Source organism: Cyanistes caeruleus, chromosome 6, assembly GCF_971803275.1.
Source record: "Cyanistes caeruleus chromosome 6, bCyaCae1.hap1.1, whole genome shotgun sequence".
Lineage (NCBI taxonomy): Eukaryota > Metazoa > Chordata > Aves > Passeriformes > Paridae > Cyanistes > Cyanistes caeruleus.
Genome location: NC_141706.1, coordinates 19,587,026 through 19,599,334, shown reverse-complemented (window position 1 = coordinate 19,599,334; position 12,309 = coordinate 19,587,026). Strand labels below are relative to the sequence as shown.

Here is a 12,309-nt window from a genome sequence, read left to right as displayed (position 1 = left end):
GTTGCTTGTAATCTTCTTGATTAAATATTAATGCATATGATACTTGTCATGGTGCACTTGGAGTGTTTGCATTTTAAAAAATAGCATTGAATAAAACCCTTTTTACTGTATGTTGCTCTGAATTTACCAAGAATGTGTAACTCTTGGCCTGGCTCTGTTCAGTCATATGCTTTGGAGCACTTTTTTTCTGCTCTTGCTGTATCTGAAAGGGAAAAAAAATAATTCTCTGAATGGTGAAGGACTATTTATTATCTGTATTTTGAAGAGACTACAAAGTTTTCTGTAAATTAAAAGAGCCACATTTTCTGAAGGCATTCTATCGTCATCTGTTCTGTTAAATAATTACCTAAAGAACAAATACTACTTCGTGTGAATTTACTTCACCCGCTTAGCTGCCAAGTTTCAGTCACATGCTTGATAGAGGCTCTCTTGGCATTGAAAGGACTTAATGCAGGATCTGAAGAAGGTTTTGGAATTTCTTTGAATCTCTAATCCCGTTCTCACCTCAGGCCTTGTCAGCAGTGTGAGAGCTCTCCTGCTGGCGGCTTCTCTTGCTCCAGTGCTGCCCTTGCCTGTGCCTTGGCTGCCAGGGAAAACAGCCCAGCAGAGAGCTGCGGTCCCAGCGGTGCCTGTGCTCTGCCCTGGACCTGTTGTTTGACAGCAGCAAACAGAGGGGATGGCTTGAGGCCAGGAAGCGAACCCGCATGGGACTGTCCTCACAGTTTGCAGACGTGGCACAGAACTTGTCGTTGTATTGCCAAGGTGAGAGAGAGGTGGGTCCTGCTGCAGGTGCCCTGGCTGAGGTCTGGTTTAAGGGCATGTTTCTGTGATGCTCAGCCATGTGAGCTGCGTTGTGGAGCCCTGCAGGCTGTGGATCCTCTGGTGATAAAGCAGCAGCAGGAGCAGTGCTGTTGGACCCTTGGAGGTGTTTCCTGCACTGGCTTTGCTCTGGTGACAAGGGAGGGCTCTGCTGGGGCTGCGGTGCCATGGAGCTACAGGACAAGAACCAGGCCAAGAGGCCTCAACACACTGCACAAGTGTCCCAGGAGGAATGCAGCTGACAGCTCCCTTATATATAGTGCTAAGAGCTGGGTTGTGCTGCAGTTTTGCTCCCTGAAGCTAAGAAGCCTGATTTCATCTGTGTTTGCTATTGGCATTTTGGCTGTACTGTGTGGTTGTTCACTTCCAGTCATATTGTGAAAAGTGGTAGTTGCTTCATCTTTTGAGTCACTTTAAAAAATAATAGCAGTCTCCATGCTTAAGGAAGGGATTTTCATCTTCTCCAATGGAATAATGCGGTTTCATGCAGTGTCATTCAGAACTGATTTTGAAGCCTCCTGCTGTCCCCTGAAGATTGCATTCTATCTAGTAATTTATCCTGATGTTTGCTAATCTAAATGGAATGTCCGAACCACTTCACAGGAAACCAACAATGTAATTTTACAAGTGTATTTGCTAGCTTAAGCACAGGAAGAGTGAAAGTGTGTTTCTTGACACATTACTTGTGCCGTTTTCCTTAGCCACTAGATCTACATATTGTCATCAGTTGTATGTACTCTGGACTTTCTCTGAACCGGTTGTTTGGGGACTGTTAATGTGTCTTCTTAGTGACATTAAGAAAATACAGATGTTTTTTCTGTGGCTGGGTTGTTTTCAGTGCCACTCTTGTCATTGTATTTTATTATGTTATTTTATGCTCAAATTTTCACCTTCTGACAGTGCAGTGTGTTGACTCAAGAAATGTAGCACAGAATGTTATTATATGAGAGTTTTCTTCATTTTAATTTATGTTTGGTTCACATACTTAGACATCCAATACGCTAAACTCAGCATAACTTATGCCAGTAATGTAAATTCTTGTTAACCAACTGCTATAGGTTATATTATGACTTGACATGTTTGATAGTGGGCAGCTGGGGGTTGGGGTAGTGACACTGGACAACTGAAAATAGTGGTAGTCCTGGAGAATTAGTTAATTGGTTTGTATTTGTAAAAGAAAATTCTGGAGTTACGCACACACTAAAGTAGTTAATTTTCAAAAGTTTGTTTGGCTTTCTTCATTGAGTAAAATAAGGAGAATGAAACCAGTGATGTTTTAGAGGTTGAAATTATTTAGTATAGTGTTGAAATGGTTAATGAATTAATGACTATTTTTTTTCTTTGCATGAATGTTGTCTTGTAGTGTTGTGTATATTTTAGCATATTTTCCATTCTGTAGATGCCAAAGAAAATACTTTAACACTATAGCAATATTTCTGTGAGTGTTTAGAAATGTCTGAGGAGTTTCTGTGCTTGTCTGACTTGGGGCCACTGAGTATTTCTACATCTCCATAAAGACAAGTTGGCTCCAGATTACTTCTTTGGGCAAATTATACTGAAATAGTCAACTTCAGGTAGCTTCACACCTTTATAGTTGTACAGCTATAAATCTCCCCTTTTTTCTGTAATGCTGAGCTTTTTGTTGAATTACAAAGATAGTTCTGCATATGTGCATAATCTAAAAAGAAACTCTTCCATATCTGTTTGACAGTTCCAATCTTAAACATTAATCTTGGCTCTGTGTGTGATTTGCAGTAGCATTCTTTGAGCAGATACTGATGTCATGACTTTAGAACACATCAGTTAGGTGCTGGGCTTCTTTGGAAAGGAAAGTAACAATGATGTGTATAATTCACAGCTCCGAGGAGTCAGCCTGGGAAGCTCCATTAATTCATACCTGTTGCTTTAGGCAGGATGATCTTGCATTGCTAATTTCTCTTAAGCAAAAACTTGGTATTATGTGCCTCTCAGGAGTACTGTAGTCTGTTTAATACTTAAGATTTGATAAGAAAAAACATTTCACAAATGCACTTAACTTTGGAGAAGATGTATTGCATTTTATCCAACACAGTGAATTGAGGGGGAGGAGAGGAACCCTCCTAGAAGAAGGGGGAACTCCTTTAAAACTGTCAAGAGTCTCACAAACCAAAAGAAATAACCTTGTGTCTGTAATATTTTCCTTTTTTGTGTGTGTGTGGGGGGGTTTTTTGTTTGTTTTTGGGGGTTTTTTTTGTTGTTTTGGGGTTTTTTTTGCCTAAACTGCAGATGAATAGAGTTTGAAGTGTTTCAGAATTAACCACAAGACTTCCATAGGCTGGAACAGTTTGTTACTAATGAAGGAACTTTTATTAATTTATTTGCCAGTAAACATAATCAGCCAACCCACAAGAATAGGTGTGCTCTGTGGGAACTGTGGTTTCTTCATACTAAAAATTAATTCAGTTAATGCAGTGCTGCTATCCTTGTTTATTCTTTAGCCCGCTGTCTGAAGGGCATGAGGTCTGTAGTTTCATGGTCAGTACCTCAATAGTACTGTGAAGCTGTGGAGGACATGGGCTACAGAGGAATGGAGACAGACCCATGGTGTTTTGCATGACCTTAACTAGGAAAGACTTTGTTTGGAAGCTGTGTCCTAGCAGATAAAAAACACAGGAACCCAGCCTGCATAAATTCTCTACTTCACTGGAATATTTATTAGTAGAATGTAATGGACTTTGGATTTATTTCACTGAAGAAGGAGTTAATTAATGGTGTTATTAAAGACTGAAGAAAGAAACCATGTTTTAATGCTTTTTTGAGTTTTTCTTCCTAAATGATGTGAAGTTTTTACATATTTCTCTTAGCAAAATCTATTATGTGAAACTTACTTGTTTGTTTTGGGTTTTGTTTGCCTTTTGTGCTAGAAATAGGAATTGTACCTAGCCTTATGATAGTTGGGCAGCTTGGATTGGGTGAGGCCTCAGGTCTTCTGTGCAACCTTCTGCACAGAGCATGGTCAGTGGTGAAGTTTCTCAGTTCTTCCCCCACTCTAGTGTTGAAAACCTTCAAGGATGGGGACTGCCCAACCTCTCTGAGCAGCCTGTTCTAATGCTTTGCCATCCCTACTGTACATAGCGGAGGGAGGGGAAGAAGTTTCTCCTCCAAGCTGTCTGAAGGTTTCTTGTTTCATTTTATGCCTGCTCCCATGAGGTACCACAGTGAAGAACCTTCTTAGTTAGTCCTGGCAGGGCGCTCTGAAGCTGAGCAAGGCTGGCTCCCTAACTCCTCACCACAGGACCATTTTAGTGCCCCTCTGCTGTGCTCACTTCGGTTTGCTGATGCCTTTCCTGTATGAGGAAGTCCAAAATTGGATTCAGTACTCTAGACTGTAGCCCTGGGACAACTTGATGGATACCAGCTATAATTCCTTCATTCTGTCCTGGACACTTGTGATTTTGTATTTGATTAAAACACCATTCCCATGGTATAGGTGGTAGATAAAGCATTTCCGTTTTATGGAAAGGTGAAAAGGGCAGTATGTTTCCACATGGTCTGAGGGCACACACAGCAAGGGCTCAGTCTGCAGTATTGTCCTCTGATAATCACTTCTTTCATATTATGGATTTAATTCAGTAAATAATAAATCAGAAGTGCATTTATCTTAAGTTAAAATCTATCTTTGGCATTAAAAAGCCAATGAAAATAAATGTTTTGAGATTATACGCCTTATGTGGCAGCAGAACAAGTTTTCAAAATCTGTTTTATTCAGTTCTTATAACTGTTCTGTTAAATTGTTTCAACTTTCTACATGGTATGGTTTACTACTTAGATGAAAACTGGATGCTGTAAAGCTTGTATTTGCTTTGATACTTAGAACAAAGTGGATTTTGTTGTCTGTTATCATATGTATGATGTCTTTGCATCAAAGTTCAATAGGTTCAAACAGCACCAGTGAGGGTTTTCTGCCTCCTTTGGTAAGTTTAAATGCTATGCATGTGAACAACTATTTCATTTTAACCAGTTTTGTTATAGCTTAAAACCTGAGATCTGTGATATTTTTTGTGTAAAGCTTCCCTTAAATACTTTTTCCCAAATAGTATCTTTATGTCACACTGCTTGTTGGATGGCTTTCTTACTAAACTCTTTACATTGCAGTTGATATTGGAATGTAAGAGTAGGCTGCTTTTACCCAGGGTTTTTGAATTACATTCTTTAAAGATATTACCACTTTGTTTTTTTATTAAAGAGTGAATTAATAGTTTAGTTTGTGTATCTGTGTTATCAGAGAAGTTTTTAATTTAATTTTTGATTTTGAAGGCAGGGACTACAATTTTTCTAAAACTGCAAAAGTAATGTAATGGAATCGAATCCCTCTTTTCTAAAGATTTCCTTGTATTCAAGACTTACATGCTTTTTCCCTTTAATTTCAAGTTCCCTGAATGCGTTTTGTTTTTGTGAGTTAATAAAACCCTGATGGTTTCTCATGATATGCATCAAAAGGATTTGTGAATCAGCAGATGACTTCAGCTGGTATTACTCATGGAAATCTGTTTTGGTCCTGTGATGATGTATTCATCCTCTTATCTGTGTTTTTAATGACTGAAAATATTTGTAGTGATTGTGGCATTTTCCATATTAGCTTACCATTGTTTTATTAGCTCTGTCTTTAAAAGCATTTGCATTAACAAAATCTTTCCTGCTGGTATTAGTACTGGGTAGTATAAATTATCTTTGGTAGTTCATAAAGATAGGAAAAACGATTTTTTTTTCATTTCCAAGGTAACTTGCAGTTCCCATTTAACCTCTTCATCAGTGAACTCTGTAGAAGGATGATACTACATTGAGAGAGTGACTGTCAGTTTACTGTTCCTTTCAAACTCTTCTTATCTGCAAGCTTCTAACAGAAGTGAAAATACAATAAAATCTGATGTCAGGCCATCTTGTCCTCTTTCATGTGTCTTAAGACCAGACTCTTGTGTTGACTTGACTCTTGATTTGTGACTGCTGCTAGTCACAAATACAGCAGGTCAAGATAGTTACAGAATTGTATTTGGATTGAACGACTGAACACTTAACAATTCTCATCTGAGTAAAATGTGGGATTTGAGAGAATCAATTTTACTCTGTGATTCTTATCCAGTAGTTTCTAGGTTAAGATGCTAATTAAACTCAGTGTGGGGGGGAGAAATGTTGATCTTATGAAAGTCTCCTGGACACTGATTACAGTGGGACAAGGATTTTACTGCTATTCTGATGAGACATTACTATTTTAAAGTAGTGGATCATGTTCAGTGTCTTGAAAAGGTGGAGATTTTTGTACGTGCAGCTTGTAGTAGGCAGTTTTGCTTGTATAATACAATTAGTTGGTCTTGTTCCTAATCCTTCCAAATTATATCTGTATTACACTGCACTTTTCTTCCAGCTTGCAGAACTTTGAGGGCAGTGTTTTTCTTGGACTATTTGTTGGTACTTGTTCTAACCAATTCTTAATATCCAAAAAATACTCAGAAGGCAGCACTGAAACTATTTTGAAGCCATGGATGTACTTCAGAAATAGGTTATGAAATAAAACAAACTATTCGTGGCTGTTTGCCTGATTAGATACAAGCACTTTCTCCTGTTTGGAGTAACAGCTCATTGGCTGAAGAGTTCTTCACTGCATGAATTCTTCTGTCAGTGGAACCCACACCAAAATCACCCGTGAAAGTGTGGGTGGGTACCCACATGGAACTGTCATCACCATTTGGGGTATTCAACATCAAGGTGTTTATGCTTATCTGGTCTTACAGGTAAATGTAAAGGAGTCAGACTGCTTGGAAAATAATTTCTTTACAAATGGCTTGTAATAATTTGCAGGGCAGCAGTCCAATCACAACGTGAATTTTTCTCACAACTTATAAATTTGCTGTTAATGTGATGTAGACTCCATCAATAGTTGATTCACACATTTCAAGTTTCAGCTGCCTGTGCATTTAAATTACTCCAGAGACAATCTATACACTTGCTTGACTTCAAATGGAAGGTCATCAGCATCAGTCATGTCCAAAAATTAATAATTAGGACTTGGCTTTGACTCAAATACAAAATAAATTGAAGTAATATTAATTACGAATTCTGCAAAAGAATCCATGCACACAAAAGTGCCTGCCTGTTTCCATTGTACTGTTGGGTTAGAGCCTGGTTTGCATCTGTCTTAAGAGAGTGGGTGACTCAGTTCTTATGTTGGTAAAAGTTGTGTATACATGATGTGAAATAATGGAATTTGTGGTGAGGTATCTAATTACAAAGAAATGGGTTTTGAACTGTGATTTTTTAATGAAGAATCCAAGTCTTAGCTATTACTAGCCTTGGAAAGTGGTGTTCTGTAACTTTGAAATTCAGAATAACTTCTAACAGTCTGTAGTGTAATTTAATAATGCTATTAGGGGTTAGATAGTAATGAATGTAATTTTTTAATGGATTTTTCATGTTTTTATACTTGCTTTGCTTTCATGACTGATTACCAATATATGTACAAAATCAGAATAATATAAAACTATTAAATTTAAAAGATGGTTGCTGGGAAAAAATGCCATAATTGATCACACAGAAAATTTGTAGTGTTGCTAGAAAACTTAGCTTGGCATTTGAAATGTGTGGTGTTGTACTAATGCATACTCTAGAGCATTCAGAATTCTCATGGTGAAGCATCGTAAGCCTTTCCCAGTTTTATTGAAGCTATTAAATCTTTCTCTAGTGAAAATAAAAAAGAATAGAAGGGGCATGGAGAGTGGAACAGTCCTTTTATTAAGGCACATTTATTGTGCCTGTTGTACGTGGTAGATTTCTGGACAACAGGAACACATTCAGTAGTTGCCATTTTGGAGGAAATACAGGTGATTAAATACCTGTGTGTATTAAATGTGTCCAGAGACCAACTGTGTCAGGTCTTTTCTTAGTCTGTGCTTGGAAAGGAAGGAAAACTTGCACTGCAACAAGTTTAGAGCACTCTGACTGGCGATGTTATTGTTATCAGTGCTGTGTAAACAGATATCACTGTTAAGCAAATGTTTAAAAGTCCTGAAAACAACAACAAAAAATAATCTAAAAATCTAACTATTCCATTTCTCTCATCCTGATAAAAACAAGGTATTGCTAATAGTTTTGGAATAAATCCATTTAAATATGGGGAAAGCTTCAAAGGTATTATAGGAATTTAATTGTATTTGCTGAGAAAGGATAGAGGGTGCAGCAGAGAATGACAGAACAGAATAATTTATGTTGGAAGGAAGCTCTGTACCCCATCACATCCAGCCAGGCCAGCTTCAAAGTTGGAACCAAGTTATAAAGTTTGTGGTAGCTCAGAGCCTTATCTGGCCACATTTCGGATGTTTCCAAGGAAGGAGATTCCACAGCCTTGCTAGGCAACCTCTTCCAATGTCTGACTGCTCTCATTGTGAGCGAAAATCTCCCTGCTATCTAATTCCTTGTTGCAAGGCATTAGCCATCTGTTGTATAGGTTGTTTTGAATAGTATCGCTTAGTCTTAATGAGTCCTGTGAGGCAAAACACTTAAACTCTCACTTTTCAAATTCAAATAAACCACTGTGTTCTGCAAAACTAATTGTTAGTGGCGGGGGTTTCATTTCTTTCTTCCCAGTGAAGTCCTATGTATTGAAGCTGCAGATTTGCAGGAAGTTTTGGGTTTATGTGCCCTCTCCTTGTCTGTGAAATTACCGTCTGCATTTTATTCAGCAACAGAGACATCCTTCTGCTCGAAGTGTTTGTTTAACATGCAAAACTTGTCCTAAAATGCATTGCTCAGATATTCAAAAGCGTTTACTTTTCAGCTGAAATCATTATTATTAGTAAATAATATTTAGTCTTATTAGTAATGTACTTGCTCTTTATTTGCAACTAAAGGGACTAATTCATCTTCTGGTGAATTTATTCACCAGAATTTATAGAATAAACCATTTGTGTACATGCTAGTATGATATAATGGCAAACTTCCCTTCCTGAATAAGCCTAGAACACTTCTGGAATACAGTCCTTTTTCTTAGTCTTAATTGAAAGGTGAGTTATTAATGTCTGAGAACCTGCAGATGAGAGCTTGTAGGCAGTTCCTCTGCCCCTGGAGAATATAGCTGGCAAGGTACTTTCATTTTTTTAAGCTAACAAGGTATCTGCACTTGTTTTGACAGCAGTCTTAACCTAAGCATCTAAGGTTAAACAGACTGCATTGTCATGATTTGAAAGGAAAGGCCACAGTGGACTGTGTGACAAACATGGAGTTTAATTGTTAGGGTTATAGTTTATTTATTTATTTATGATTTTCTTTGAGATAATCTCAAGTTCCTATCCCACTCTTAGGATATAAACACAAAATGAAACCTCAAATAGAAATGTTTCTTTAGGAACATTGGTTCTCAATGGTTTTGTGAGGAAATAGATCCTGGTTGCTTTGTAGATGTTAGCGCTCTGTGCTTACTGAAGATAGTTTCCCTGGATCCCTGATTTCATGGAAAAACTGAAGAGTTAGATATTTTATTAACCTTTATTAAACTTTATTAACCCACAGCTGTAGAACAGGTCAGTTCTCAGCAGTCTAGAGACTGAGGGCCAACCCTGGTGCAGTGGAGTAATTGATAGCCCGTATCTTGTTCACAGTTTCCAATGGCTCTAGGGTGAGTATTTTTGTAATAGGTGTGGCTGGAAAAAGGTCTTCTGGTGTTGCATAAGTTGTTACAGCTTCCAGTTTATCATGGAAATGTTCATTATATAGGCTCCTTATATCTGACTTGCTGTAGCAAGGTGTGTTGGAAAAGAGTGAGAAGTTTATAACACACCAGAAAGTCTCTGTGTTTATTGCCCGAGTGAGACTTAACAGGAGCAGTTTGTGGGTTTTTGTTGTTGATAGGGGTTGGTTGGTTGGTTGCTTGGTTTTGGTTTGCTTGGTTTTGGTTTGCTTGGTTTTGGTTTGCTTGGTTTTGGTTTGCTTGGTTTTGGTTTGCTTGGTTTTGGTTTGCTTGGTTTTGGTTTGCTTGGTTTTGGTTTGCTTGGTTTTGGTTTGCTTGGTTTTGGTTTGCTTGGTTTTGGTTTGCTTGGTTTTGGTTTGCTTGGTTTTGGTTTGCTTGGTTTTGGTTTGCTTGGTTTTGGTTTGCTTGGTTTTGGTTTGCTTGGTTTTGGTTTGCTTGGTTTTGGTTTGCTTGGTTTTGGTTTGCTTGGTTTTGGTTTGCTTGGTTTTGGTTTGCTTGGTTTTGGTTTGTTTTTTTAAATCAAGACATGTCCTGAGCTATTTCCATTGGAATGTTATGGCTGTGTGAGCTGTTTGATTGTTAGCTGTCCTTTAGTCAGCAGAGTTTTCTCTTAGGAACTCATTACTCTGGAACCTCAAAATATTTCTTTATGCCTTATTCTGTGCTGGGGGATGTCCTGGTATGCTGGGAAACAGGGTCAAATCTGTAATGCTTGAAACCAAATAGGCTTTACAAGAGGAAAAACTCCAAATCTTTAAACAAGAAAACACATTAAGTTTTCATTTTTTGCGTCTTTGACATAAAATTTTTTTGAATGGCTTTGTTATTTTCCCTTTTGAATATACCCAGACTGTGTTACTATTTTGCTACATTTGATGTGAGTTCTGGTTTTGGATGTTGCTTACCTAAGAGTTGTTAACTAAACCCAGAAAAATTTAGATTCTTAAAATAGTGAGCTCTTGGTTCACAGATAGGTAAGATAAATATCTTTAATGAAAATAAATGTTTCACAGAGGATAGCAAAATGTCTAGAAGGTTTATAGAAACTCCTGATTTTAATTAAGTTCTGATGAAATACTAAATAATGTTTTATATAGACTGTGCAGCCGCACAGCTAAGGTTATATGTGGTCCTCTGCATGAAGGTGTAAAGAGAAATCTTTGGAGAAATACCTTATTAGAAGAAAAAGAAACATGCAAGAAATGGCTTCAATATAATTTCTCTCGGTGACCTCATTAAATAATAAAAATTGTGTAAAATATTGTTGAGCAGCATTTCAAGTTATTTTACTGGTGCTATTCTGTGAAATTTGCAGAAACACAAATCAGACATTTGTGTTGTGTAATTTCTATGCTATATCTAAATAATCTGGTAACAGCCAGGTGTAAATAATCATAAATTCACGTGTGTCTCACTAACTAAAGATTGCAACTAGTTTACTTTTAAAACATTAACCTGCTTAGTAATTAAAAGGTACTTTGCCATTGGCAAAGTTGACAAGAATATAGGAAGGAGCTGAAAACATTTCAGACTTGAAAAGTACCTCAAAAATATGTTTAATTCCTGGAATAGAGTAGTAAAACATCAATATAAAAAGTTTAGCCTTTTAGAGAGCATATTTTACTGAGTATAGCAATATTAATTTCCTTTTTCTTTTTTTTTTCTTTTCAGCCATAATCAGCAGACCACATCATTTAGACATCCTGTGACAGGACAGGTTTCTCCAGAAAATATTGAATTTATTTTGCAAGAAGAGTAAGTAGTTTTATACCCATGTCAAGAGATGTAAAACAGTAGCACATTTGCTTACATTAGCTTAGTACTTTAATTTAATGACAGTTCTTCCAATACTGTAAAAAATTTTAATTGAGGTTTGTGCTTAACATTGTGCTTCTCATTGTGATAGTATGTTTTTGATTCCATGCTAGGACTTGAGGGAAAATCTTTATCAAAATCTTAAAAAAACCCCAGACAAACCCAAGAATAAACTAATTAAAAAATTACAAAATATACTTAAACAATAATGCTTTAGTCTTATATAAATATCAGGTAAACAGAACATAAATGTAAAGTGCTTTTGGAGCATATTGGAAGGTTTGTACTGAAATTGAAATGCACAAAATACTACTAGTTTTCCATGTATTTCCTTGGTTTTCTTACTTGTAAGATGTTCTACATTGGTCAGCTGTTTTTCTTTTTTCTAGAGAAATGGTGTTGAATATATTTGTTTCCAGCATATTTTATCTTGATTGTTTAAAAAAAAAAAAAAGACAAACAGGCAAAAGTAAGAAATGCATGTTTTCAATCTGGTGAATTTGGTCACCTTTGGGTTGGTGTTGGATTGGGTCATGCACCATTTCTCTGTAGGCTCCAACTCCTTCTTGTCATCCTGGCTGCATGCTAGATTGCTCATGCAATCTTTCTCTAATGGAATGACTGGGTATCTTCCCTAGACAGAAAACAGAATCTTGGACAAAATTCTGCTTTGCTTCTAAAACCAAAGGGCAAGAAGAATGGGACAACACCAGACAATTTTTCTTTTCCAGGCCAGTTTCCCAGTGCTGTTCAAGCAGCTTCTATCTCCTCATGTGTTGCAGTCTGGGCATACTGCTGTGATGGCCTGGATGTGGGGTTTGTGTGGCTGCCTCCACAATTCTGAGCTCTTTACATTTCAAATTCTGTGGTATTTAATTTGCTTTACATTTTGGTAAAATGTCAAAAGCTGTTACAGCATTAGGAAAAATGAGGCCTAGAGGAAGGCCATTCAACACATG

General features: G+C 37.2%; 1 protein-coding gene across 33 annotated transcripts in view; it reads left to right on the top strand.

The window, feature by feature from the left end:
- PLEKHA7 (pleckstrin homology domain containing A7) overlaps positions 1 to 12,309 on the top strand; it is a 145,958-nt gene that overhangs the window by 73,071 nt on the left and 60,578 nt on the right. For 28 of the 33 annotated variants that reach the window (XM_086893152.1, XM_086893153.1, XM_086893151.1 and 25 more), the window contains one exon: positions 11,207 to 11,290. The exons of the other annotated variants lie outside the window; for them this stretch is intronic. In XM_086893152.1, coding sequence (XP_086749278.1) covers positions 11,207 to 11,290 — 84 coding nt within the window. The remainder of the gene's footprint in view (positions 1 to 11,206; positions 11,291 to 12,309) is intronic. 33 annotated transcript variants of the gene reach the window in all.